The sequence below is a fragment of the Rosa chinensis genome, chromosome 2 (assembly GCF_002994745.2).
Source record: "Rosa chinensis cultivar Old Blush chromosome 2, RchiOBHm-V2, whole genome shotgun sequence".
In the NCBI taxonomy this organism is placed as follows: Eukaryota; Viridiplantae; Streptophyta; class Magnoliopsida; order Rosales; family Rosaceae; genus Rosa; species Rosa chinensis.
Window position 1 is genome coordinate 29,634,536 of NC_037089.1, and position 22,899 is coordinate 29,657,434.

The window sequence follows — 22,899 nt, forward strand, 5'->3', positions numbered from 1 at the left end:
AAAAAGAAAAAAGAAAAAAAATTCAAAAATATGGTTCACAAAAATCATATATGCACCAGCCGGGAATCGAACCCGGGTCTGTACCGTGGCAGGGTACTATTCTACCACTAGACCACTGGTGCTGGATGTTAAATGAGCTTGTAACAGACATATACTAGTTTTGCAAACCTAGGATTTTAACTGTTTTTCGGCTTAACTTTTTTTTCCCATAGTTTTTCTATTTCACTATGTCGCACTATAAAGTTCAAATGTTCTATTTCTTTTTTGGACAAGGTTCTATTTATATACTCGAAGCATAGGCGATAATTTTCTTATATATTAATTGTTTTAGTTAATTTAAAATTCAGTGAATAATTGAATATAAACTAGTTTTTCCACCACACGGCTTCGCTAAAGCCTTTTCTAATTAACATTGACAAAGTCTGCTATTGGAAAATAACAGTGTCATTTTGTTCTCCTAAAAAAAAACCCTAAGCACCGTTTTGTACGTTGCCGCTACACTCCGGCAGCCTTCACCATGCTGCATGGTAGTATTCTAGTTTGGAACTGTCGAGGTATAGCTAACCTAGAAATGCAACGGGCTCTTATCGATCTTGTCCAGACACGCAAACCTTCTCTTATTTTTCTAGCTGAAACCCTAGCACAACAAACCCTAATCGACTCTCTTACAAGCAAGCTGGGGTTCAAAGACAATATTTGCTTCCCACATCAAAGAGAGGCTCAAGGTGTAGCCCTAATATGGAATGAAGACATTCACGCGGAGTTTCGATCTTCCTCTGCACATCACATCGATGTAGTACTAAGTCAACCTGGAGAAGCAACGAAATGGAGGTTTACTGGTATTTATGGTTTTGCAGCAAGGGAGGCGCGAACACGAACATGGGATCTGATCAAATCTCTTGCGGAGGAACCATGCAACCTGCCTTGGTTAATGGCGGAGATTTCAATGAGATTATGTCTTAAGCGGACAAGTCTGGGGGTCCACAAAGAGTAGCCCTGCCAATGGAAACTTTTCGGAGAACTATGGCCGCTTGTGGTTTTGTTGATATGGGGTTTGTGGGCAGTAGGTTTACCTGGGGTAACAAATATACCAAGGAAAGGTTGGATCGGAGCTTTCAAACCATACAGTGGAGAAGCCTCTTCCCGTTTAGTCGAGTTATCACTCTTCATCCCTCGGAATCAGACCACTGCCCTATATTGATCGAGGTTCATGCGGAGAAAGTGCAATCTAAACCGGTTAATAGGCCATTTCGCTTTGAAGAGATTTGACATGGTAATCAAACTTGTGCTGCTATCATTCAGAAGGAGTGGGCTCTTCCAACGACAGGAAATGTGTTGGGACAGATTGGTTTCAAATTCAAAGTTATTGGTCAGAAGCTTATGAAGTGGCATCAGAAAGATTTTGATAAGCAAAAGGTTGAAATGAGAATTATTCAGGAGAAGCTGAATGACATTATGAGGCAACCCTTTTCTCCAGAACAGTATGAGGAGCAGCGAACCTTGCATGCCAAGTATAGCCACTTACTGTCTCAACAAGAAAAGTATTGGAGGCAAAGATCCAGGGCAGTATGGCTTAAGGATGGAGACAGAAATTCTGCTTTCTTCCATTGTAGAGCAAGTAACAGGAAGAGCAGGAACTCCATTAGGGGTTTAACAGATGAGCAAGGACAATGGCAATCCGAGCCGGCTGAAATCAAACGATTATTGTTGACCTACTTTACGACAGTCTTCTCTTCTGAAGGTTGTGATGCCAGGGCCCTACAAATGGTGCTTGATGCTACACCAACAAAGGTAACTAGAAGCATGAATGAATCTCTTGTACAGCCCTATATCGATGATGAAATCAAAGCTGCTTTATTTCAAATGCATCCCTCAAAGAGTCCGGGCCCGGATGGCATGTCCCCATTCTTCTTTCAAAAATATTGGAATGTAGTGAGCATGGATGTCTGTAATGCCATTAGGAATTTCCTTGAGAAAGGAGAACTATGGCCCGAATCAAACTATACGTACTTGTGTTTGATACCAAAAATCAAATCGCCTAAAGTAGCTGCACACTTCAGGCCAATTGCACTATGCAATGTGATTTGTCTAATTGCTTCTAAAGTGGTGGCAAATCGATTGAAATGTATTCTGCCTGAGATCATCTCACCACTTCAGAGTGCGTATGTGCCAGGGAGGTTAATCTCTGATAACACCTTAGTAGCTACTGAGGCAACGCACTTCATGTATCAACTGAAAGGCCAACAAACAGGTTTTTTCTCCTTGAAACTTGACATTAGTAAAGCATATGATAGATTGGAATGGCCGTTTATACAAGCTATGCTACTAAAGTTGGGTTTTCAGTCATCTTGGGTCCAAATGATTATGAGTTGCATTTCACAAGTAACTTATTCTATTCTCATTCAGGGCGAACCATCTACAAAGCTTAGCCCTACTAGAGGTATTAGACAGGGAGATCCCCTATCTCCCTATATATTTATTTTATGTGCAGAAGGCCTGTCAGCTTTAATATCAGATGCAGTTCAACACAATGCTATTACGGGACTTCAAATGTGCCCTCAAGCTCCTACTCTTCACCATCTTTTTTTCGCTGATGATAGCTTCCTGTTTGGGACTGCAACAGAAGGCGAATGTTACAAATTTAAAGCTATACTTGATACCTATGAACGTGCCTCAGGTCAACAGGTAAATTATCAGAAGAGCAGCATGGCATTTAGCAGGAATGTGGATATGGACAGACAAAACAAGTTTGCCTCTATTTTGGGAGTTACAAGAGTGGATGACCATGATAGATACTTAGGCCTACCTCTGAGAGTTGGAAGATCCAAGACTGCGATTTTTGAGTACATAAAAGAGAAATTAACCAAGAAGCTTATTAATTGGAAAGCAAAGATCCTGAGTTGTGCCGGCAAGGAAATCTTGATAAAAGCAGTGGCACAAACAATGCCATTGTATGCCATGAATTGTTATCTATTACCACGGGGGTTATGTGTTGATATTCACAAGTTGTGTGCGTCTTTCTTTTGGGGGGACACCAATGAGAAGAAAAAGATCCATTGGAGGAATTGGGACAAGCTGTGTCTGACAAAAAAAGAGGGAGGTATGGAATTCAAGAATTTGTATGCTTATAACCTGGCAATGTTGGCAAAGCAAGGGTGGAGATTGGTAACAAACCCTACATCACTTATAGCAAGATTGTTCAAAGCTAGGTACTTTCCCAATTGTTCCTTTTGGGAGGCCGGCTTGGGAGACTCACCATCCTTTTCATGGAGAAGTATTCTCAATGGCAGGCCAGTTTTAAAAGCTGGTATTCAGTGGAAAATTGGTGATGGTCAATCAGTAAGCATTTGGCATGACAGGTGGATCCTTGTGCATCATCCAATACATCTACAACAACCAGCCACTACAGATTTCCATTTAGTTGCTGATCTTATTAATCAGGAGACAAGAGAATGGATTCCAGCCTCGGTGTACGCTTTATTTCCTAGTGACATAGCTTCGAAGATCTTATGTATCCCATTTGGCCGAAGACAATGCTCTGATAAACTCATATGGAGTCCAGAGAAAAAAGGTTTTTACTCTGTGAAGTCAGCCAACTGGATAGCTCGGGAACAAGTCTTACAGAATGTTCTTACTTCTACTTCTAATGGAGATCCATTTAACGTGCTTTGGCAGCAACTTTGGAAAGCCAAAATTCCGGGAAAAGTGCTTATTTGTAACTGGCGGGCTTGTAACAATCTCTTGGCCACACGAGAGAGATTACTTGCTAAAGGATATACTGGAACCATCGAATGCTTGCTATGTCAAAGTCGCATTGAAGACAACTATCACCTCTTTTGTCAGTGTCCTCTGGCCAAACAGATACTCTCTGCACCTCCTTTTAATTTACAACATACTTTGGTGCCTACGATGAGTTTCAAGGAATGGATGCTTGAACGGGCTCAACAACTCAAACTCGAAACCCTAGAGAAGCTAATGATGGTTGTCTGGGCTCTTTGGAAAAACAGGAACAATGGTCTGTGGGAAGGTAAAGTGCAAACTGCTCATGACCTTGTTCTAAGCTGCTTTACATGGCTTGCGGACTTCCAAAAATCTCGTAGCAAAACTCCAACAACGAACAGATCCATGAGGGCCAAATGGAAGCCACCGACGTCGGGTTTCAAGTTGAATGTTGATGCGGCCTTCCTTCCCAACCAAACCACTGGTGGCATTGGAGGAGTATTACGAGACTCGACAGGTCAGTTTAGAGCTGCATTCTTTCAACCTGAAATGTTTGTGGCATCACCAAAGCAGTGTGAACTCCTAGCCATTCGAGCAAGTTTGGATCTATTATCCTCATGCGGTATCCACGACGTCAGTGTTGAAAGTGATTGCATGGAGGCTGTCTCTGAAGCGAACTGTAGGAATTATGATCTGTTAGCTAATGGAGGTATAGTGGATGACATTCATGCAGTTTGGAGTAAGTTGCAGGGAGTGACTATAAGTCATACTCCGCAAACATGTAATGCTGTGGCACACCGCCTGGCAGCTTTAGGTTTTGAAAATCCTATTGGAGCCGTCTGGTTTGACCAAGCTCCTTCTTCTATTCATGATATACTACAGCACGACTGTGCTCAACTCGTTTGAGTTGTTTGATCTATAAAGTTCTTTATTTGATTCAAAAAAAAAAAAAAAAAAAAAGCCTTTTCTAATTTATGAAGACAAGGGAGAAATGTGCTAGAGAGAATAAATATAGAAAAATATATATTTAATATGGAGAGTTCTGTTGCTCACCTAGAGACAGTTATTGAGATACTAAAAGGAATAATTGAATTTAACGGTAGAAGATAAATGCATGCATGGTTTTAAGTTGATATAATTTCAACGTTTAATTTTAATACATATGGCTGAAATCCATTTGTCCCTCATAATCCCTTAGACTTATTTTTTATTTTATTTTAGTTTTTTATTTTTTAAAAGGGCTTAGGTCTAGCTGAGTTCTTCGTCCCAACACCTGAGTGATTTATTTATAAAAGGGAATAAAACGGGGTGAAATAATGCTTAAACCCAATGACTCAATATATACAATGATCCTCATAGCTAGCTAGAGTACGTCCTGAATAAGAACAGGCATCTCATTTAATGGTTAATTAGAACCAAAACTCATCAATAGTATCATTATTAGCAAGGTGCGCTAATCTATTTGCAACATCATTTTCATGATAAATGTGTCGAAAATGAAAAAAAATTTCAAGGCACTTACATACCTTCTACAATCATCCATGATTCTACCAATGTCGGAAAAATCAAGGGTGTGGCTATTGCCACCCTATCATTTACTTTGTTTACCCTACTTGCTCATTACACCCTATATTTTAATTTGAATTATTAAATTTACTTATCTAACCCATTTCTCTTTCTAGAAAAATCCTTATATGATATATCCAATTAAAAAAGATTTTTTTAACAAAAAACTTTCATTTAATTTATATCAATAACATAACTAAAATATATTAAAGTTTTCTAATAAAATCATTATTTGATTTACTTCCTTTTTTTTTTTCTTTCAAATTCAATGTTCGTCTATTTCAATCTATATAAAAAAATTAGTAAGTTAACAACTATGAGCAATGAAGAAAATATAGATTTTTTTTTCGTGTTTTAATTTTTACTTTCTGTGTTCATAAAGAATATTGCAAAGATTTTGATGAAATTAATACTAATGGTTTTGTGAATTGAATAACGAATTAACCATGAGAAGAGAACAAAAAGACAAAAAAAAAAGAAGTAATAAATTCAAATTTGGGTGGAGAAGAAAAAGATTAATGTTATCCAATGAGAAATTAAGTAGTCTTTGTATTTAATCAACTGATTATGTATTTAGTTTTCTTTACAAATTTAGATTTTAGAAAATTAGTGTACTTATTAGTCATTTTGCATTTGGGTAATATAGTCTTTCAATAATTCAAATGTTTGTAGGATGAACTAAGAAAATAGTAAAGTGGCAATAGCCGCACCCAAAATCAATTGAGCGTTAGTCACAACACCTAACGTGAGTAGTGCAGTGAGTCAACGGTTAGGTCTATATATAACATAGCGATTGATGGGATGGTTTCATTCTTGCAACAGGTCCGAAACATGCCCTTAGCTACAGCAACAAGTAGGTTATAGGGCTGGCCGCGGTACGGTTGCCGAGTTTTTTCACATCAGCCGATACCGAACCGATAAATGTCGATATGCTCAAATTTTCACCGTAACCGTACCGCACTTTTCGGTTACCGAAAGCTTGGTTTACCGAGCTCAACAGTCGGTTTCGGTCGGTATTGAATACTCCGATCGTCGGAATTTGGAGGCAGCAAATGATTGCAGAACTAAAATTCGGCTATGAAATAAGAAATATGTATATAGAGGCAACCTCATATCTATAGATCTTGAGGTTCATGAACCTCAGATTCGTAAGCCAAGTGAAGGAGATGAGGATTTCAGTATGAGGAGAAAGAGAAAGAGAAACTGAGGTTTATTTTTTGCATGAAGGAGAACTGAGGTCGAAGAAGAAACAAAACAGAGGTGGGAGAAGAGACCGAAGAAAAAAAAATAAAGGAAGAAGAAAGAGAAGGTCGCATGAGAGAGAGAGAGAGAGAGAGAGAGAGAGAGAGAGAGAGAGAGAGAGAGGTAATAATTTAATAAAGGGTGGGTAGAAAGTTTCAAAGTTCAAATTTCAAGGAGATAGGCTGCTAATTGTTATCAGTTTTGTAATTCACATATAAATATATTGTTTGTTGGAAACATAACAAGTTTTCGTTTCGGCCTAGTGGATAAGGCTGATCCTTTGCAGGTGAAAGGGAGGAGGTTCAAACCCGCAAGCTTCATAATGAAGCTACATTTAATTCATTATGAATTGAATTACTTCATTTCGGTCGGCTCGGTTTAAGCCGGACTTCTGGTTTTCCTGAACCGAAACCGTACCGTGCTGAGTCATCCGATTCGGTAATGCCATGCCGAAATCGCGGTTCATCATCGGTCCGGTTTGAATCGGTTCGGTTCGGCCGGTTTTCAGTTGGTTTCGGCAGGTTCGGTAAACTAAGCCAGCCCTAGTAGGTTATTAGGAGAGGGCTAAGTCTTCCTGGCTGTAAATCAATCGAGTACTAGCAAGGGAAAACTAGAAGGGAGACTACCTTAAAGAATTAACAGCGAATTAAAGGAAGTTAAGCCGCCACATACTACTATTAGCTGTTACGCTCGTCCCTCTTGCTAGGAGGGACATACGTATCGCTTTAGCTAGTACACGAAAGTGTATACCATGATTCTTATGTCTCTCAATAACTGCATGCATTGCACGGTGGATGGGAAGAGGTAGACCATTATCTCGGCAATAATGAGACGAGCTAGTATTTGCAATGAAGATATCCCCCTATTAAGTAATCATACATTACAAGAGGAACCCCCAATTCTCTGGCAAATACAGGTCTTTTGATAGATCGGTTGGAATCAGGTAGTTTTTTTTTTATAATAAAATGTATGTATTCTTCATATTATTGTAATTAGGTAGCGGATTCCTGAGTATGTACTTATGGTCTCTAACTTTACATGTGGAATTGTTTTTAGTCCAAATTCGGCTAAATCATGCATTTTGTGATGAGGTTTATTAATATAATAATTTGTTTATAATTAAATTTTCAGTTGTCTGAGGTTAACCGTATGACTTGTTTGTGGCTTTGTGCACCTTCAACTTTCTTATCTATTAATGCAACTCGATGACTCAGCAAAAAGGACTATGGAAACGTTTTTTTTTGTCATATATAAAGAAGATAAGCTTGAATCAAAGATGCATGCTACTGATCACTGCAACTCTGTAAGTGGCCTAGTAGTTCTTGCCTAGTTGAGTGTGCTCCCCAACCTAGGTTCGAACCCCGAAGCTGTCAAACTGGCCAGACACTGTGCTGCAATGCATAGTTGGAGCATTTCACATACGCTGAAGGGTTTATCTTGGGCCTAGGAAGCCTTTGGGTTCCCCTTGACAAAGTAAAAAAAAAAAAAAAAGATGCATGATACTATACAGTAATATCTCTGAAAGATTCTTACCCTAAATCTTTAAAAATGACGCAGTCGGAAGTAACGGGGTTTACAAGCAATAAACCCTAAAAGACATAGTTCTGGAATCCACCAGAGAAAAGAGAAAAATCTCTAATTTTATTAATTTGATATTATAAACTGCCTCTAGTACAAAGCATAAGGGTGCTTATATAGGCATCCAAAACCCTAAATCATAATCTATCAAGAAATCCTAAAGAATCTAAATTAAAAAGGAAACTAAAAACCTAAATTAAAAGAATTCTAAAACAAATGTAAAACTAGCCTAAAAATATTAAATCCCGAATCGGATAATTAAAACGACATATTTTGGCCTAAATCCGTTAGGGCTCACTAAAGTGAGTCTTGAAGATCTCGTCGATCCCATTCTGGAAAGGTATCATGCGTCTCAAATAAATATTCTGGCCAAAAGTTGATCAAATCTGATTGTGAATCAAAACCTGTCTTTTTGTATGAGTAACCCGAAAAGTCCAAAACCAAATCTTGTTGAATATTCCAGCGGCTAGTAATCTCATTACACGTGAGTTACCTATTTTCCAATCACTCTTCTTGATTATCCGCCGCTTCTTTACTTTTATGGTTTTTCGGCTAAACTGGACCATTCTCGTCCTACATCAAAAAACCACATTGATTTTGCAGACAGAATCGTGCTGATGAAGAAACGACATCCACAACCTTAGTTATTTCAGTTGGTACACATTTTCTGTCAAAAAAAAAGAAAAAAAAAAGTTGGTACACATTCAACCTCTGAATATTTTTGTCGAGGATCATCAGATCGATGCTCTAACTAGTAACTAACAGTAGAATTTCCTCTAGCGTCGCTGCTACTTCTTTCATAGTTGGACGTTTCTTTCCATTCAAATCCAAGCATCTTTTGGCAAGGTTAGCAACTGCTATGATCTCTTCCTTCCCACCATCCTTCATAACTCGAACTCGCGCATCAATAATATCAAACAGACTATTTTCTTCCATGGACTCAATGAAATGAGTTGCTAGGCTACTCCATTCTCCAGATGGTGTCAAGAAAACTGGTTTTTGTCCAGTTAAGAGCTCAACAAGGACCACTCCAAAGCTATAAACGTCACTCTTGTCCGTAAATTGGCTGGATTGAAAATATCCTGGATCTAGATAACCAAATGTTCCTTTTACTAGTGTTGTAAGATGCGTTTTGTCAATGCTAATGGATCTTGAAGTCCCAAAATCAGCTATTTTGGCATTAAACTTATCATCCAGGAGTATGTTACCTGACTTGATGTCTCGATGGTAAATTGGCAGGCAAGTAGATGAATGCAAGTAGGAAAGAGCTCCAGCAACTTGCATAGAAACTCGTAAGCGCATTTCCCATGTGAGACGAAAATCATTTTGATGATGAATGTATTGAGAAAGGCTTCCATTGAGTATGAATTCGTAAACCAAAAGCGGAACTTCTGTCTCTAAGCAACAACCTAATAGCTTGACGACATTCCTGTGGTTGATTTGTGAAAGAATGACAATTTCATTAATGAACTCTCCAACTTCGCCTCCATCAACTATTTTGGACTTCTTTACAGCAACAATTTTTCCATCTTCCAACATTCCTTTGTAAACGGTACCTTGACTTCCATGGCCAAGAACTCTGTTTACATTAAACTCGTTTGTGGCTTTGAGCAACTCCTTGGAAGTGAACAGCTTAATTTTCTCAACATGGACTTCGCCGGTGGCTGATTGTTGCTGCAACAGTAAACCACCATTTTGTTTAAAAAACATTGCCTTGCTTTTATTGTGTTTCCTTTTCTTTATGACCCTGTTCAACCACCGTGCGACCACTATGAGGAAGATTAGTAGTCCAAGGCCTGAATCGCTCAATAAAATTAGAAAGTATAGCTTGGTCAGTAAGATATTGTTTCTTCTTTTTCATGTACATAGCTAGTGAATTGATAATCAACAGTTGTCTACTTTTTTTTAAACGCACAGTTATCTACTTCTAGGACTGAGAAGTTAATTAGAACATGTTTCCTTTTTGTGTAAGCGTCGAAATCATGTCAATGAAATAAGCTGGAAATCTATTAGCGAATACAGACACAGCCGTACAAAAATCAGAAAGAAATTTCTCTAATTTTGGTTTTTCTTTATTCAATATCTGAAACCTTAAAAAGTTACAATCTAATATGAAACCTAATGGAACTAGAAAACATAAATAACAATTACTAAGACAACCTAATTTAACAAAATTCAAAATATAATTCTAGATTCTAAAAGAATACTAAGTTGCCAAATTACACCAATTTGTATCTAGGGTCCCAATTAAGATTTTCGAGAAACCTGATATATAAAGAGCAATTTACTGAGTAATTTCATCACTAAGAATCCTATTTGACTATCAATTTTAAATATTCAAATCATTCTTCAGTGTGTATGCGTGTATATGTATATAGTGTGTGTGTGTTATATACTTTAGAGGGTACCGGAACATTACCTGTGTAGCTCACAGAACTCGGAAAGGATCTTTGGCAGATATGACTCCTAGCACCACACTCATCTGAAATTTATCGATCATAATAAACGGAGTTAGATCGAGAATTCAATAATTGATAACAATAATAACTCCGACAATAGTTTATACCTTGTTGACATCCCAGAAAAAAATATGGATTTCCTTGAAAGCCCTTTGAGCAGAAACATCGAGTACTAATGTTCTGGGGCTGCATTTTATTTTGAATTCTTTCGCAGTGGAAGGATTTGACGAAATGGTCATCCTCACTAAGGGCAGGAGGCGAATAGTTATATAAGTTCCAATCCAGCACTACAGGGATGGAGTCAAATATTTCACCAGCCGGAGAAATGTTTATTGAGTTTGACATAAACCAATCCTGGTCTACCGGGAATGCATGATTGCAGGCACTTCCAATCTTCACATCATTCAACTTCTGAAAACTAGTATTGAAGGCATAAAGATCAAGCGGAATTGTGGACTGGCAGCAGTTTGTACCACTGCAACTATCATGGTTTAGTATTCTCCCAGTACTGCTAGGAGTAAGAGAAGATCCGTTATCACAAATAGACAAACAACCACCAATTGGATATCCGTCTGATGAAGTCAGCAGAGCAATTTCGTTGCAACTGATTGAAGTAAACCTATTTTTCTGGGAGAACAGAAAAGGGCTTCCCTCCAGAGTGAATGTCTGGACAGGGTTGACCAGGCTGTTACTGCAATTAGAGAAGGTGATCGGGTTTGTGACCCTTATCGTGCCTGCAACAGAAATATCCCACACCTCCAGATGCATGCTGTTCAAGAGAGGCTTGAGAAGGCCGGTGGAGCTTTCGCAGAGTATTTGGAACCATTCGTTAATGTAACAATCAGGTTCAATCCCAAAAGGATATGGAATTTCAACAGTTCCGCAATGAGTTGAACAACCAGGCTTTGTCATGGGTACTGATACTGCTAGTGTTGGAGTACTAGTACTCATAGACAACAAGAACACAGTAATATACAGTGCTGCCAACTGCGATGTAGCCATTATTCAATCTACTTCTTCCTCCTCTTTCTGATTACCTATCAACCCTGTTCTAGCGGATTAGCTTGAAAATGAGGAGGTGCTATATGCTATCTAGCTGTTCCTTGTTTTCTTAACTTCTTGGCGGTTTGGTTGGTTTTATTTTCTTGGTAAATACGGCAGTCATTGTCCCTTGTTTTCTTAAGTGGGTAAAAGACACTTTCCTAGTGTCGCATCCTTTCATTCCTTTGTCATATGGTTAAAACAAAAACAATGACAGCATCAGTACTTCTCTTTCTAATGACATATAACCAAACCCATTTACTTGTCTTGTTTACTTTCTTTGGATCCTAATAATGATCGAATGAACAGAAAGCCAAATTCGATGGTGTTTCGAAGAGATTTAGTCGACAATATGCTATACTACAATACTATGGTTTATTTGGAAGGCAAGTAACAAAATGAAGCACGAGGGTAATTGTATTGGTGTAGAAACTGTCCCTTCTTTAATAAGAGGGCATATCAATAAAAAAAAAAAAATGATTGGAGGGCACATTCAAGCAGCTAGTGAATTGTTTTCAGGTTTGCATGTATAAATCATTGGAGGAGCTTCAGGTTTTGAGAAGTTATCGAGTTGCTAGTCAACCTTGATTGGCTTCAAACATAGCAAGAAGAGATCAGTTGAATTTACAGTAACCATACATTCCTTCACAACCTGACATCTAGCAATGGTTACGAATAGCCACATAAACAAAAATTCATTTTTACAGAAAATTTCCTATTGTCTACGTGTTCTAAACCGAAAAAGGGCAACTGGGAAGCTTTTCTTCCTCAATCAGTTTCTAAATTACTAGAAGTCTTCAATCCCTGTCAGATCACTTGCAGTAACATTCGAGTCATGTCATTGGTAGAGATTTATGTTGGTATGAAGAATCTTTACCAGGTGCCTCCAGCATCCATGGCTATGCATTAAGAATTGTTGGGTGTGCACACCAGAAGCTTGACTCGATAATATTACAGTGCTCTATAACAACTTTGTTCTGAGAATTTTCATCAGATGGCTTGTTGTTGTTTATCATTATAATGTCTCCCTGCATACAAGAGAAAATAAAAAAGCAATATCAAAACCTGCATATCGATGGGAATACTACAAAGAACTACCATGTTATAATCTATGGGGAAAAGCTAGTCCTTTGAAGTTTCTTAACTATTGTAAACCAGGATAAGGTAGTCCCTTGAAGTGTCTGGTCAATACTAACCCTAACCTCAGGAACTGTGGCAAACTGGTATCAAATAGATCAAATATGAATCAATTGACTATGTCGCTCAGATACTCTCAACTGACGGCCCCATGGACATGGTTTAACTCAGAGAATCTGAACTAAATAGTCCAGGCTATAATGTATAATCTTGAACCATGCCTCTGTTTCCTTTATCACGTGAGCTAGGTTTAAGATGAACCGGTGGGAGTTGTTTCCTTGCAAGCATACACTAGAGAGATAATGCATATGAAATGTTCATGTCCAATAAGGATAGAAAGAAACCTTGTCCCAGAAAGTGGAGGAACCTTGGCGGAACATGACAGGCAATTTGCTGTAGTCAATACCGAATTGCTTGAGCAGTTTATCTTTGTCACCTGCTAGAGTACCCTGGAGAATAAAGTTTAAACAAAGAAAGCTTATCATGAAAACTTTCTTACTGTAATGGATTCTGAAGTAAACATCATAGGTGTAAATATGTGATGCATAGCATGAACATGTATTTGACATGGTCAGTTGGTGCACAGCATACATACACGTACAGGAAAAAGGAGTGCAAATATATACACAGAGACTAGGTCCCATTAATATAAGAAAAATTACGAGAAACTAATAAAAGAATGAATAAGAACAAACTGAGATCAACTGCAAACATTTTCAAAAGCAAATAATTTGAGATGAGGTTGATAAAAGTCGAGAGTAGATCCCTGGAGAAGAAATTATATACAGAAAGACTGCACAGATGAAATACCTTCAGAAAATTCTGGGCTTCACTTTTGCTCTTTCCGGACTTAACAAGCTGCCAAAAACAAGTATTGTATTGATTGTTGATATGGCCTGCAACCCAAAAAGTCAAGTTCCGTGAACTTAAGTGTGTGTAGATATATGTATATTGCATATATATCTTCAGCCAACCTTAAACAAGCTGAATGTGTTCTGCTTCTATATCTCTTATTATTTAAAAACTCAAAGAGTTATCCTCTTAGTTTATCTTTTCTTTTTCTGAAACTTGTAGATGAAGTACTCACAATCAACTTGTCTCCACGCCAGATAATCTCGAAGAATTTCAGATGATGGATAGCATACAGCGCGGCCATCAAAATAAGGAGGGTACTTCAAATCTCTCTCAGGGAAGAAATCTTTCCATTTCATTGTGTACATGGAAGTAAAGAGTGACACCATGACAGATACTATTTTACTGCAACAGGTGAAGATTGTTAGTAACTCTAAGAAGAAAATCAAAAAGGATATTTGGATTTAATGATTAATGGTAACAGTATCACTTCAAGTCATGTTAATGAACCAACACAGAAGTAACACAAGGGAGAGAACTTGCGAACACATTATTTTTTGAAATGAGTTTTAAGCCCAAGCCCTTTCCTTCTATCGAACTGTACTTCAAACTTCAAATCAATATATTAGGAGAAGCACCTTCCTGGGATAAGAGCAAGTATGGCCTGAAATAACTTTACTTTGGTAACTAGACTCGCTTTAAAAAAAAAATAACCATCTATACATGTACAGGTAAGAACAGACAATAGTCATCTAAAGTCTGAGCCAGAGTAATTTTCGATCAAAAAAATCTACTATTAGCAGTTGACCTTGATCAGCTTAATCTTGTAATTACTGGACTTTTCATTCACTTCCAACAGTAGCTCTTGCATCATAATAGATTTCCTTAACCAGGAATTTCTTAGGTTTTCGGCTGCTTGCCTTCAGTCTCCAATTGCACTTATATATCCTCAGGCAAAGTATTTATAATAGCATATATAATCTAGGAACTGCAAAAAGGGTAATAGAACAAAAACCTTGCTCGCCTTTGATAGAACTGAGAGTCTTTCTTCAATACAAAGCTGCAAATCACAGAAACAATGAGATTAGAGAGGCACAATCACAAAGTTCAGCTAGAAAAAATCTATTTTATACCTGTATTCATCACTGACGCCATAGGCAAACACTGTGTCTTGAAACTCTTTTACCACAGCCACTGCACATGAATTCATAAGCTTGAGAGCCTGCTCGTCATTTGGCTTCACAAATTCATGAACATCAGAAAACCTGTCCAAAGCCCCAAAAAGAACAGCACGCATCATTCCTAAGTCTTAGCAGTCTAATATTAAACTACAAATTGCATGAATCCTTGTACAAAATTTGATCATCCTGAGTTACTAATAAGCTATTATTCATGTAGTAAGACAAGGGTGCGCATCTCAGTTCAATAAACCTGAAACCACCTTAATTCTATAGCTCCTCTCTACTTAATGAATGGGCAACAGGTTAATAAGACTACAGTGGTCGGATTTCCCTAACAGATGAATAACAAGGACATGGTGCTTAAGTTGTGCCTACTTAAAATAGAATATATCAGTTGTGTAGGACATTATCAACAAGTCATTCCACCTTCCCCTGATAATTAGCAGCCCAAGAGAAAACATATACACTAACTGCAGCAACTATATAGTCTACATTATGTACCTTATCACCTTAGTGATAGTTTACCTGTGGAAATGGCAACCATCAATTCTAATGACAATCCAAGTCGATGGCATCAATCTTTTTTCAAACTGGAAGGATTTGAGAAAATCTGGTTCAACTTTTGCAATGTCCTTAGAGAAGCTACCGAGCTCATTCCGAAGACATTTGTGCTTGTTCCAAAAGCTTATCCCCGCTATATTCTTTGAATGGACTATTCTTAACTTTTTCCTAAGTCTCCGGACAGGGGAACCATTCTCATTGTGCTTTACTACGTCAATCACCTGAATAATGTAGGATGGAGGTCTCAGCATGAAAAGTCAGAAGCTATCTAAATCCGGACATAAATAAAATGCACATAAAAATTAAAAAATAAAAAGTAGACATATTACAACAGTATAATAGAAAAGATAAAAATCCATTATCATAGTGATTGCAACTCGATTAAAAAAAGACCGATTTTTTTCTCATCTGAAAACTATAAACACAGTTTGTATAAAAAAAATTAAAAAAAAAAAAAAGACACTTAACTGAAATGCTTTTCAAAATGTTAAGTTAAAACTTAAGGAACAGTAGACAGATTTGCAGTCAGTAGCTTTCAGAACCTATAGTGTAAATAGCTTCACAGATTCTCAATATGTCATTTTGAGTTCACAGGATAGCTCAAAATTATCAAGAAAGATCCCATTGCAAACTATGTACACCACAGTATCCTAGTATTGTTTAAAACCAACTGTAGACTCTTTTAGCTGTATAGAATGAAGCAACTCATAGATGAAAAATAAAACCTTTAAATAACAGATAAAAGATAACCTCAGTTTTCAAAATGCAGGAACCTTGACGAAACATTTCATTTAACTTTTGGTAATTGATCTCAAAATTTTCAAAAAGAAGGTTGTTTTTCTCTTCTTTACAGGTGCCCTGCAGATTACACACATACATCCTCAGTGAGCTACAATTAATAATAAATATAAATTTAAAGTGTATATTAATAGAATAATTATAACCACAACGCCGAGCAAAAGATAACAGCTTCCTATCCTATAGCTCTTTTTTTTTTTTTTCAGTTATCCTATAGCTCTTTTCAACTAATTAAACTTTGGGTAAGTATGAAAGATGGAAAAGAAAACACTGAAAGCTATAAATTAAAGGAAATTATTTTTGTGAAAAAGAAATTCATGCAACATAAGAATATAAATTGGAAGGAAGATCAAAGGAACATATTAAACACTTCTATTAAAATAGACTTAACATGTATATCAAGATCCAAGTAGTGAACAAGTATTAAGATCTCCCCACCTTTAGTAACTCTAGTGCTTCGCTTTCAGTCTTTCCACCTTTAATTATTAGCTCCCATAGGCAAGTATTACACAGGTTATTTGTATGACCTGCACAATGCGACATGTAAATGCAAAATTGCCTAGGAAGTTCCCAAAGTCAGACTTATCACCTGAAGATGAATACTGTACAGTTATAGACATACTGAAACACCATTATGAGACTACTTACAATCATTTTGTCGCCACAAAAGATAAGACTGAAGGACATATATTGCACCACAGGATATAACCTTTGCACAAAATGAGGGGGGGTATCTTAGCTCCTTATGAGGGAAGAATTCTCTCCATTTCATTACATATACTGAGCTGAAGAAAGATACTATAATAGACTCTACTTTGCTGTGCAGATAATATGCAAAATACGGTTTTGATTAAACTGATATCAAGTACAATCTTGGATGCATCACAATATTGGATGCATCAGAGACCATGAGAGCTGAAATTTGCAAGGTGGAAAATTAAAACCTGGCACGCCTCTGGTGAAACTTGGACGTCTTCTTGAAGACAAAGCTACATTAATTAAGGAACAACACGGTGAGGCTCTCATACAACAAAATGAGAAAAAAATAAATAAATAAAACCCAAACAGGCAGTCTACAGTACATTCAAAGTACCTGTACTCGTCACTAAATCCATATGAAAAAACGATGTCTGGAAACTCCTCCGACACAGAAACTGCGCTTGAATTCATCAAATTCAATGCTACCTCATCATTTGGTTTCTCAAACTCATGCATTTCTGCAAACCTTAAAAAGAGGAAAAAGTAGAATGTCATTATCTCAAGCTCACACGCTTACAGAGAAAGGGAACCATGCATGTAAGCACCTTTGAAAATCACAGCCATCAATTCGAACAACAATCAAATTAGGCAAGAAGATCTCATCTTCAACTCCGTATGACTTGACATACTCGTACTTGCTGTTTGCCATTTCAACACCTTCGGCTTATTCTCATACAGCAATAGCCAACATTTTGTGGACACAATCTATCCCTTTTTTAACATACCGCCTGCACAATCCGCTTAAGACATATGGGTGCCCTCTACAAAACAATGAATCAAATTAATACAAAACATCACTATGAAGACTAACAACACTATCAAAACTTGCCACCCAAGATTGAGCCAATGCATCCAATCGAGTCCATCAAGTTGAACTCTGCTAAAACAAATTTCCTGGTTTCGCTAAGGTAGCATTGCAAGCTCAAGAACTCACCAAAGAAATTCACAGGAATGCAAAACTCTCACAGTGTTGAGTTCTTACTAAACAAACTCACATTCATGTAATCAAACTATGTCATATTCTCTCTCTTTGACAGAAAGCAAAACCGAAAAGCCGAACCCGAACAACTCCCAATCCCAGATAACAGAACCCACTAGAAACCAACCATAACATATATATTCACTAATTCAGCCAGAAATACTAGAAAAGAAGTCAACTTTTGAGAAACCCAATTCTTAATTAGAAGAATATAAGAAGAAAGCAACTTGCATTCAGTGAATTATCAACATAAGAAGTCAGTACATACCTATTGAGTTGCTTTTCTGAAAGCAACAAAATTCAATGCCAGACCCTTTATGAATTCACCGTCAAAAATCCAAACTTGGTGAGAACCCAGTACTCAATCCTGTTGATAAAGTCAAATTGCACTGCCACTACTCAAATTGCCTTGTTTATATTTGAGATTGGATCAGGAAAAGAGGGAAACTGTGAGAAACAAGAAGTAAATAAATACCCAGTTATGGGAATAGAAGCATCATTTAATGCCCGACCCGAGACCCGGTATGGAGATGAATGACCCGAATTTTTTTTTTTTTTTCATTTTCTTTTTTATGAGAATTGGAGAAGTGACCAAATAAGCTACTGTACACTTAAATTTGAGCTTGCTAAGTTCAAGTTGTCGACAAGCAATTTAGAAATTTGATCTTAAGTATCCATAATAAATTTATTGCCTCCGCTTGTTTACTCTAAAACTTCACTTAATATGTGAAGTGATCATTGTTGGCAAGTAATTCTTATGAGGAAGCTTAAATATTGAAGAGATTCATATTATTATTCGAGATATATTCTTTGAAAATATATGTAATAATTCACAGGATAATAACTCTAAGACTAACCGCCATAATCTGAATATTGTTGGTCACAAGATCAAGTTTAATGAAATGCCATGAACTTGTAGATACGGACTTTAAATGCCATAACCAAAATGTGAATTATTCTGATCTCAACGAGTACATTACAATCGATTATGTCTATAAATTAAATATCTTGATTAGTTTACATTAATGTGAGAAAATCATCAAGACTAGTCCTGCAAAGATACTCAATGCATAAGTCACTTGATGCCTTACTCCAGCACTGTAAATCTGTATATTGAATACGCAAGTTCCTTTAGAAGGATCGTCTTTTGTAATCGTTCCCTTGCCATCAAAATTGCAGGTCCGAACGTCTTGGTCTCTGCTTTGGAAGAAAGAATTGAAAGCATAGGAGACTTTCCCTTGCAAATCCAAATCGCATGACCTTCCACCTCCTAAAGATGAGCAATCTGTCTGAGAACAAGCGTAATTGAGTTCGGTTTGTAAAATACTGCCATTTCGAACATCGCTGTTCAAGACACACCATTGCTTCTCCATGTACTCCACTCCTTGTACAGCCTTGAGCATTTTATTGTTCCCTTTCCCGGTGAGGTCCATTGGGAACTTGGGTTTTCCATCATAGCCTAAGATGCCCCAGTGGCGCTCAAAGTCCCCTGGGGCAATACTTTTTTGGTCCTCGTCAGTGAGCCCAAAAAGGTACACTTCCAAGTACTCTTTTTGAAGAGGGGTTCCGTCCGCCTTCGCTAATTTCTTGAGAAGTCCATCATAGAATTTCTTCGCCAAAATTTTATTGGCATTCTTGTCACCATCGGTAGGCCATCCCGCTTCTCCAATAACTATGTCCAAGTCCTGGTAACCAACCTTCTTGAGTGACCAAATAAGTGTGTCATGATTTGCATCAAACACATTGGTATATTCGTGGTTGTTGTCTCGAACAGGTTTGCTAGTACCATCAAAGAATGCAAATTCTTTGGGGAAATGAGAGCTCTGTTGGAGACTAAGGAAGGGATATATGTTAACGAAAAATGGAGACTTATTGCTCTTGAGCAAACCTAGTATCTTGAGCATCTCACTCTTGATGTCTTTTCGGAACTGACCTTCCGATGGTTTGCCCGAAGCAGATTCGTAAACATCGGCATTGAAGGGCACTATGGCTTTGATTTTCTGTCTGGTGCCAGCTTCATCTAGGGCCTTTTGAATGTTTTGCAATGCTGGAAAAGTAGTCTTGTAAAAACTCCCATTGTAACTTGTTAAGAATGGCTCGTTTCCAACAGCCACATAGCTGTAATAACACAAACCCGAAGTTAATCAACAATTTTCAAAAAGAGAAAAGTTAATCTACAATAGATCAAGTGAGAATCAACTTTTCAGCTACAGATTTTTGCAAGACAGTTAATTTGCATATCTATTTCTTTTTTCTAATATTTGAAATAAGTTAACACACACACACATATAGAGGATCAAGAGATGACGTCCTTAAACTCTTAAAATGAGGATGTTTTTATTATTATGATGTATTTTAATAAGGGTTCTTGACCAAAAGCCCAAAAATTGGCTAAATTACCCCAGCAACAAATTTTTATTCTCACTTACTCAATTTCAAGTAAAATGACAATTTGGCCCTCAGCTTAATTAAAAAACTACATCCATGCCATTGATCTCTCTATCTCCGATCAGACTCTCTCTCTCTTCTCTCTCATCCCTCTCCGATAAGACACACACACACACACACACACTCTCTCTCTCTCTCTCTCTCTCTCTCTCCAGAAGGCGTTTGTATATCCTCGTCGTCGCTTTCCTCCTCCTCTCCACAACAGTGTTCTTCCCCTTCTCCTCCGACCCGGCCCTAGAGCTCGCCCGGATCCAACTCATCCACGTCGGAGTCCACTCGTCGTCGGAAATCACCCCGGATCTCTCCTTCTCGCTGACGATCAAGGTCGATCAGTTCTCCGATCCACCGCCGGTCATGGAATCAGACTCATCCTCGAGCCCAGAACCAGACTTCACCTTCGCCTTCAACTACCGCAATTTCTCCGATCAGGTTATGTAAATTGATGAAGTCGCAAAGCCTTTTGGCTCTATCCCCACATCAATGAAGGAAGAGTGCCAGTTCTCTGAGAATCGGGACGGAGTGCAGGTTCGGGATTTGCTCCTGGTCGGAGCTCGCGTCGCGCTGTGTCATTGGATCCGGCTCTTGACTTGGGTGCCCAAATCAAATTTTTTTTTTTAAGTAATGGGACAAAAGGGAAAAAAAACAGTTTTGAATGTCTATTGAGGGGCAATAGACGTCTGTTAAAGGTCTATTGGGGGGCAATAAACGTCTATTAGAGGGCAATAGACGTTTTGAATTGATGTAATCTCCTTGTTTTTTTTTCTGTAATCAAAGTTTTATTTGTCTAAATTTAGGGAGATTAGTTCCCATTCTTGCGATTGAAAAGTCCTATTGAGGGGCAATAGAAGTTTATTGGGGGGCAATACATGGTTGATAGTCGTCTATTGGAGGGTAATATATGGCTGATAGTCGTCTATTAGGGGGCAATAGATGTCTATTGGGGGCAAAAAAACCTTTTTGGTGAGATTTCCAGTAAATTCCGGTGGGCGGCGGCCGGTGACCGGGTTCCGGCGACCGATGACCAGAATCCGGCAAAATTTTACCGGAATCGGGCAAAAGTTGGCCGGATTCCCGCGGCCTGTGACCGGACTCCGACGGCCGGTGACCAGGCTCTGGCGAAGTCTCTTATGGTTTCTCTCTCTCTCTCTCTCTAAGTAACAAAGGAGTGAGGGTAAAATGGTATTAAAAAAAAATTAAAAAACAAAAAAAAATCTTAATGGGGTATTAGGGAAGACCTCTTTAGAGTGTTTTGGGTAAGAGGAAATTAAAAAAACTTAATAGGGTAAGTGGGAAAAAAAATCTCTAAAAATGATGTAAATGGACAAAAACTCTTTTAATAATCACAACCATTCATTCTTTAGTTACCTACACATATATGAATCCTATAAAAATTAGCCAAATCAGAAAAAGTTTAACCATTTGATTATCACAATGTTCGTTTTAATTTTACCTAACGGATTATATTTGTTTACACAATTTTGAATGACCAAATTATCATGGATTTGGTTAATTTTTTGTAGACATCATTCTTGCAGAGAAATCTAAAAAATCAACGGTTGAGATCATTGAATTAGATCACATATTAGTGTAAAATAACAAAAATTCTCAAATTCTTAAAGTAAGGAGATCCTCTCTCTCTCTCTCTCTATATATATATATATATATATATATATATATATATATATATATATATATAAAGATGGATGATTACTTGGGAAATTAGTGTGCTATATCTAAAAGTTAAAAAAGGAAAAGTTAGCTAAAATATAGAAGTGAGACAAAATGAAAGTTTCACTAAAAGTCTGTTGTGGCTATTAAAAACAACAGGGTTGTTCAGCTAAAAAAAAAAAAAAACAGAGTTCGCAGATACTAATCCAAACCTGATATCAACGCCCCCATTATGATCATATTTGGTGATGTTTTCTTTCACCCATTTTTGGGCATGTTTGTAAGCTGAAGAAATTGAGGCCAACTTGTCATTGGGAATTCCAACAATGACCGAAATACCTGACCCGGACAAGGCCTTCATGGTGGCAGGCTCTGCGTCGAAAAGCTTCACTTTCTTGATCCCATTGTCCTTGAGCATCTTTACTACATTGCTGGGATCCATAGGGTGCGATGCCATTGCTCCCCAGTTGACACCTAAACCTTGAGCATGGTCTGTCAAGACCACAAACATTAGAGAGATGACACATGTTACAAGAATTGAGACTCGAACCATGGCTTCAGCAACTCAGATATGGACCGGAAAAACAACGAGTGAAAGTGTTGTATTAGCTAGGGCTGTGCAGTGTGCATGAGAAATTTGATCAAGTTGTAGAATGTAAATGGGGGCAATGGATTTTGGTCAGTGCGACAGAAGGAGGACCTTACTCTTATTTAAGCTTTGAGAAAATGATCATCTAATTTTAGCAATTCTAGCGAGTACAGACGGACGGTAGGCAGCTTTTTTGATAAGCAGCGGAATTTTAGTTAGAGCATAAGTACATTTATTCATATTGTTGTCTCTCTTTCTAATTTTGGGTCAACTACGTCTCTAGATTTGTCAACGATCTTGGAAACTAACCTTAAAACTGGA

At 37.7% G+C, this 22,899-nt stretch overlaps 4 protein-coding genes and 1 non-coding gene across 7 annotated transcripts; 1 reads left to right on the forward strand and 4 right to left on the reverse strand.

The window, feature by feature from the left end:
• Positions 1 to 51: 51 nt before the first annotated feature.
• Positions 52 to 122, reverse strand: TRNAG-GCC. The gene has a single exon. It is a non-coding gene; the product is annotated as a tRNA-Gly (tRNA).
• Positions 123 to 1,023: 901 nt separating this feature from the next.
• LOC112184080 lies at positions 1,024 to 4,626 on the forward strand. The gene is made up of 2 exons (XM_024322371.1): positions 1,024 to 1,206; positions 1,303 to 4,626. Exons 1-2 carry the CDS (start codon positions 1,024 to 1,026, stop codon positions 4,624 to 4,626), a joined length of 3,507 nt encoding a protein of 1,168 aa, XP_024178139.1.
• A 4,227-nt stretch (positions 4,627 to 8,853) lies between these two features.
• On the reverse strand, positions 8,854 to 11,567 carry LOC112190538 (wall-associated receptor kinase-like 22). Its single transcript, XM_024329972.2, has 3 exons — positions 10,673 to 11,567; positions 10,526 to 10,588; positions 8,854 to 9,902 (listed from the first exon to the last, which is right to left on the reverse strand). Exons 1-3 carry the CDS (start codon positions 11,565 to 11,567, stop codon positions 8,854 to 8,856), a joined length of 2,007 nt encoding a protein of 668 aa, XP_024185740.2.
• Positions 11,568 to 12,108: 541 nt separating this feature from the next.
• Positions 12,109 to 18,346, reverse strand: LOC112183934 (tRNA(His) guanylyltransferase 1). 3 transcript variants are annotated; one of them, XM_024322245.2, is made up of 14 exons: positions 18,142 to 18,345; positions 17,440 to 17,655; positions 17,229 to 17,360; positions 17,080 to 17,124; positions 16,784 to 16,953; positions 16,574 to 16,662; positions 16,088 to 16,195; positions 15,302 to 15,558; positions 14,729 to 14,860; positions 14,611 to 14,655; positions 13,831 to 14,000; positions 13,554 to 13,639; positions 13,088 to 13,192; positions 12,109 to 12,634 (listed from the first exon to the last, which is right to left on the reverse strand). In XM_024322245.2, exons 2-14 carry the CDS (start codon positions 17,541 to 17,543, stop codon positions 12,506 to 12,508), a joined length of 1,572 nt encoding a protein of 523 aa, XP_024178013.1. In that variant the 5' UTR covers positions 17,544 to 17,655; positions 18,142 to 18,345; the 3' UTR covers positions 12,109 to 12,505. The 3 variants fall into 3 exon arrangements, with proteins under 3 accessions (XP_024178013.1, XP_024178018.1, XP_024178017.1); XM_024322250.2 differs by lacking the exon at positions 16,088 to 16,195 and having other exon boundaries at positions 18,142 to 18,346; XM_024322249.2 differs by lacking the exon at positions 18,142 to 18,345 and having other exon boundaries at positions 17,229 to 17,352; positions 17,440 to 17,597.
• A 549-nt stretch (positions 18,347 to 18,895) lies between these two features.
• LOC121051217 (glucan endo-1,3-beta-glucosidase 8-like) lies at positions 18,896 to 22,597 on the reverse strand. The gene is made up of 2 exons (XM_040513353.1): positions 22,202 to 22,597; positions 18,896 to 19,991 (listed from the first exon to the last, which is right to left on the reverse strand). Exons 1-2 carry the CDS (start codon positions 22,540 to 22,542, stop codon positions 18,896 to 18,898), a joined length of 1,437 nt encoding a protein of 478 aa, XP_040369287.1. The 5' UTR covers positions 22,543 to 22,597.
• Positions 22,598 to 22,899: the final 302 nt, after the last annotated feature.

Bases quoted from the DNA above. Each gene is read 5' to 3' on its own strand.
- LOC112184080 (XM_024322371.1), top strand. From the start codon at position 1,024: ATGGCCGCTTGTGGTTTTGTTGATATGGGGTTTGTGGGCAGTAGGTTT. The intron at 1,207-1,302 runs GTTCATGCGGAG...GCTATCATTCAG, and splicing joins ACTGCCCTATATTGATCGAG to AAGGAGTGGGCTCTTCCAAC.
- LOC112190538 (XM_024329972.2), bottom strand. From the start codon at position 11,567: ATGGCTACATCGCAGTTGGCAGCACTGTATATTACTGTGTTCTTGTTG. The intron at 10,589-10,672 runs GTATAAACTATT...GATAAATTTCAG, and splicing joins TTTTCTGGGATGTCAACAAG to ATGAGTGTGGTGCTAGGAGT. The intron at 9,903-10,525 runs GTAATGTTCCGG...TGAGCGATTCAG, and splicing joins GAGTTCTGTGAGCTACACAG to GCCTTGGACTACTAATCTTC.
- LOC112183934 (XM_024322245.2), bottom strand. From the start codon at position 17,543: ATGGCAAACAGCAAGTACGAGTATGTCAAGTCATACGGAGTTGAAGAT. The intron at 16,663-16,783 runs GTAAGTAGTCTC...CGCATTGTGCAG, and splicing joins TTTGTGGCGACAAAATGATT to GTCATACAAATAACCTGTGT. The intron at 12,635-13,087 runs GTTTCTTTCTAT...TCTTGTATGCAG, and splicing joins CCTCCACTTTCTGGGACAAG to GGAGACATTATAATGATAAA.
- LOC121051217 (XM_040513353.1), bottom strand. From the start codon at position 22,542: ATGGTTCGAGTCTCAATTCTTGTAACATGTGTCATCTCTCTAATGTTT. The intron at 19,992-22,201 runs GTTTGGATTAGT...GTGTTATTACAG, and splicing joins AATGGGGGCGTTGATATCAG to CTATGTGGCTGTTGGAAACG.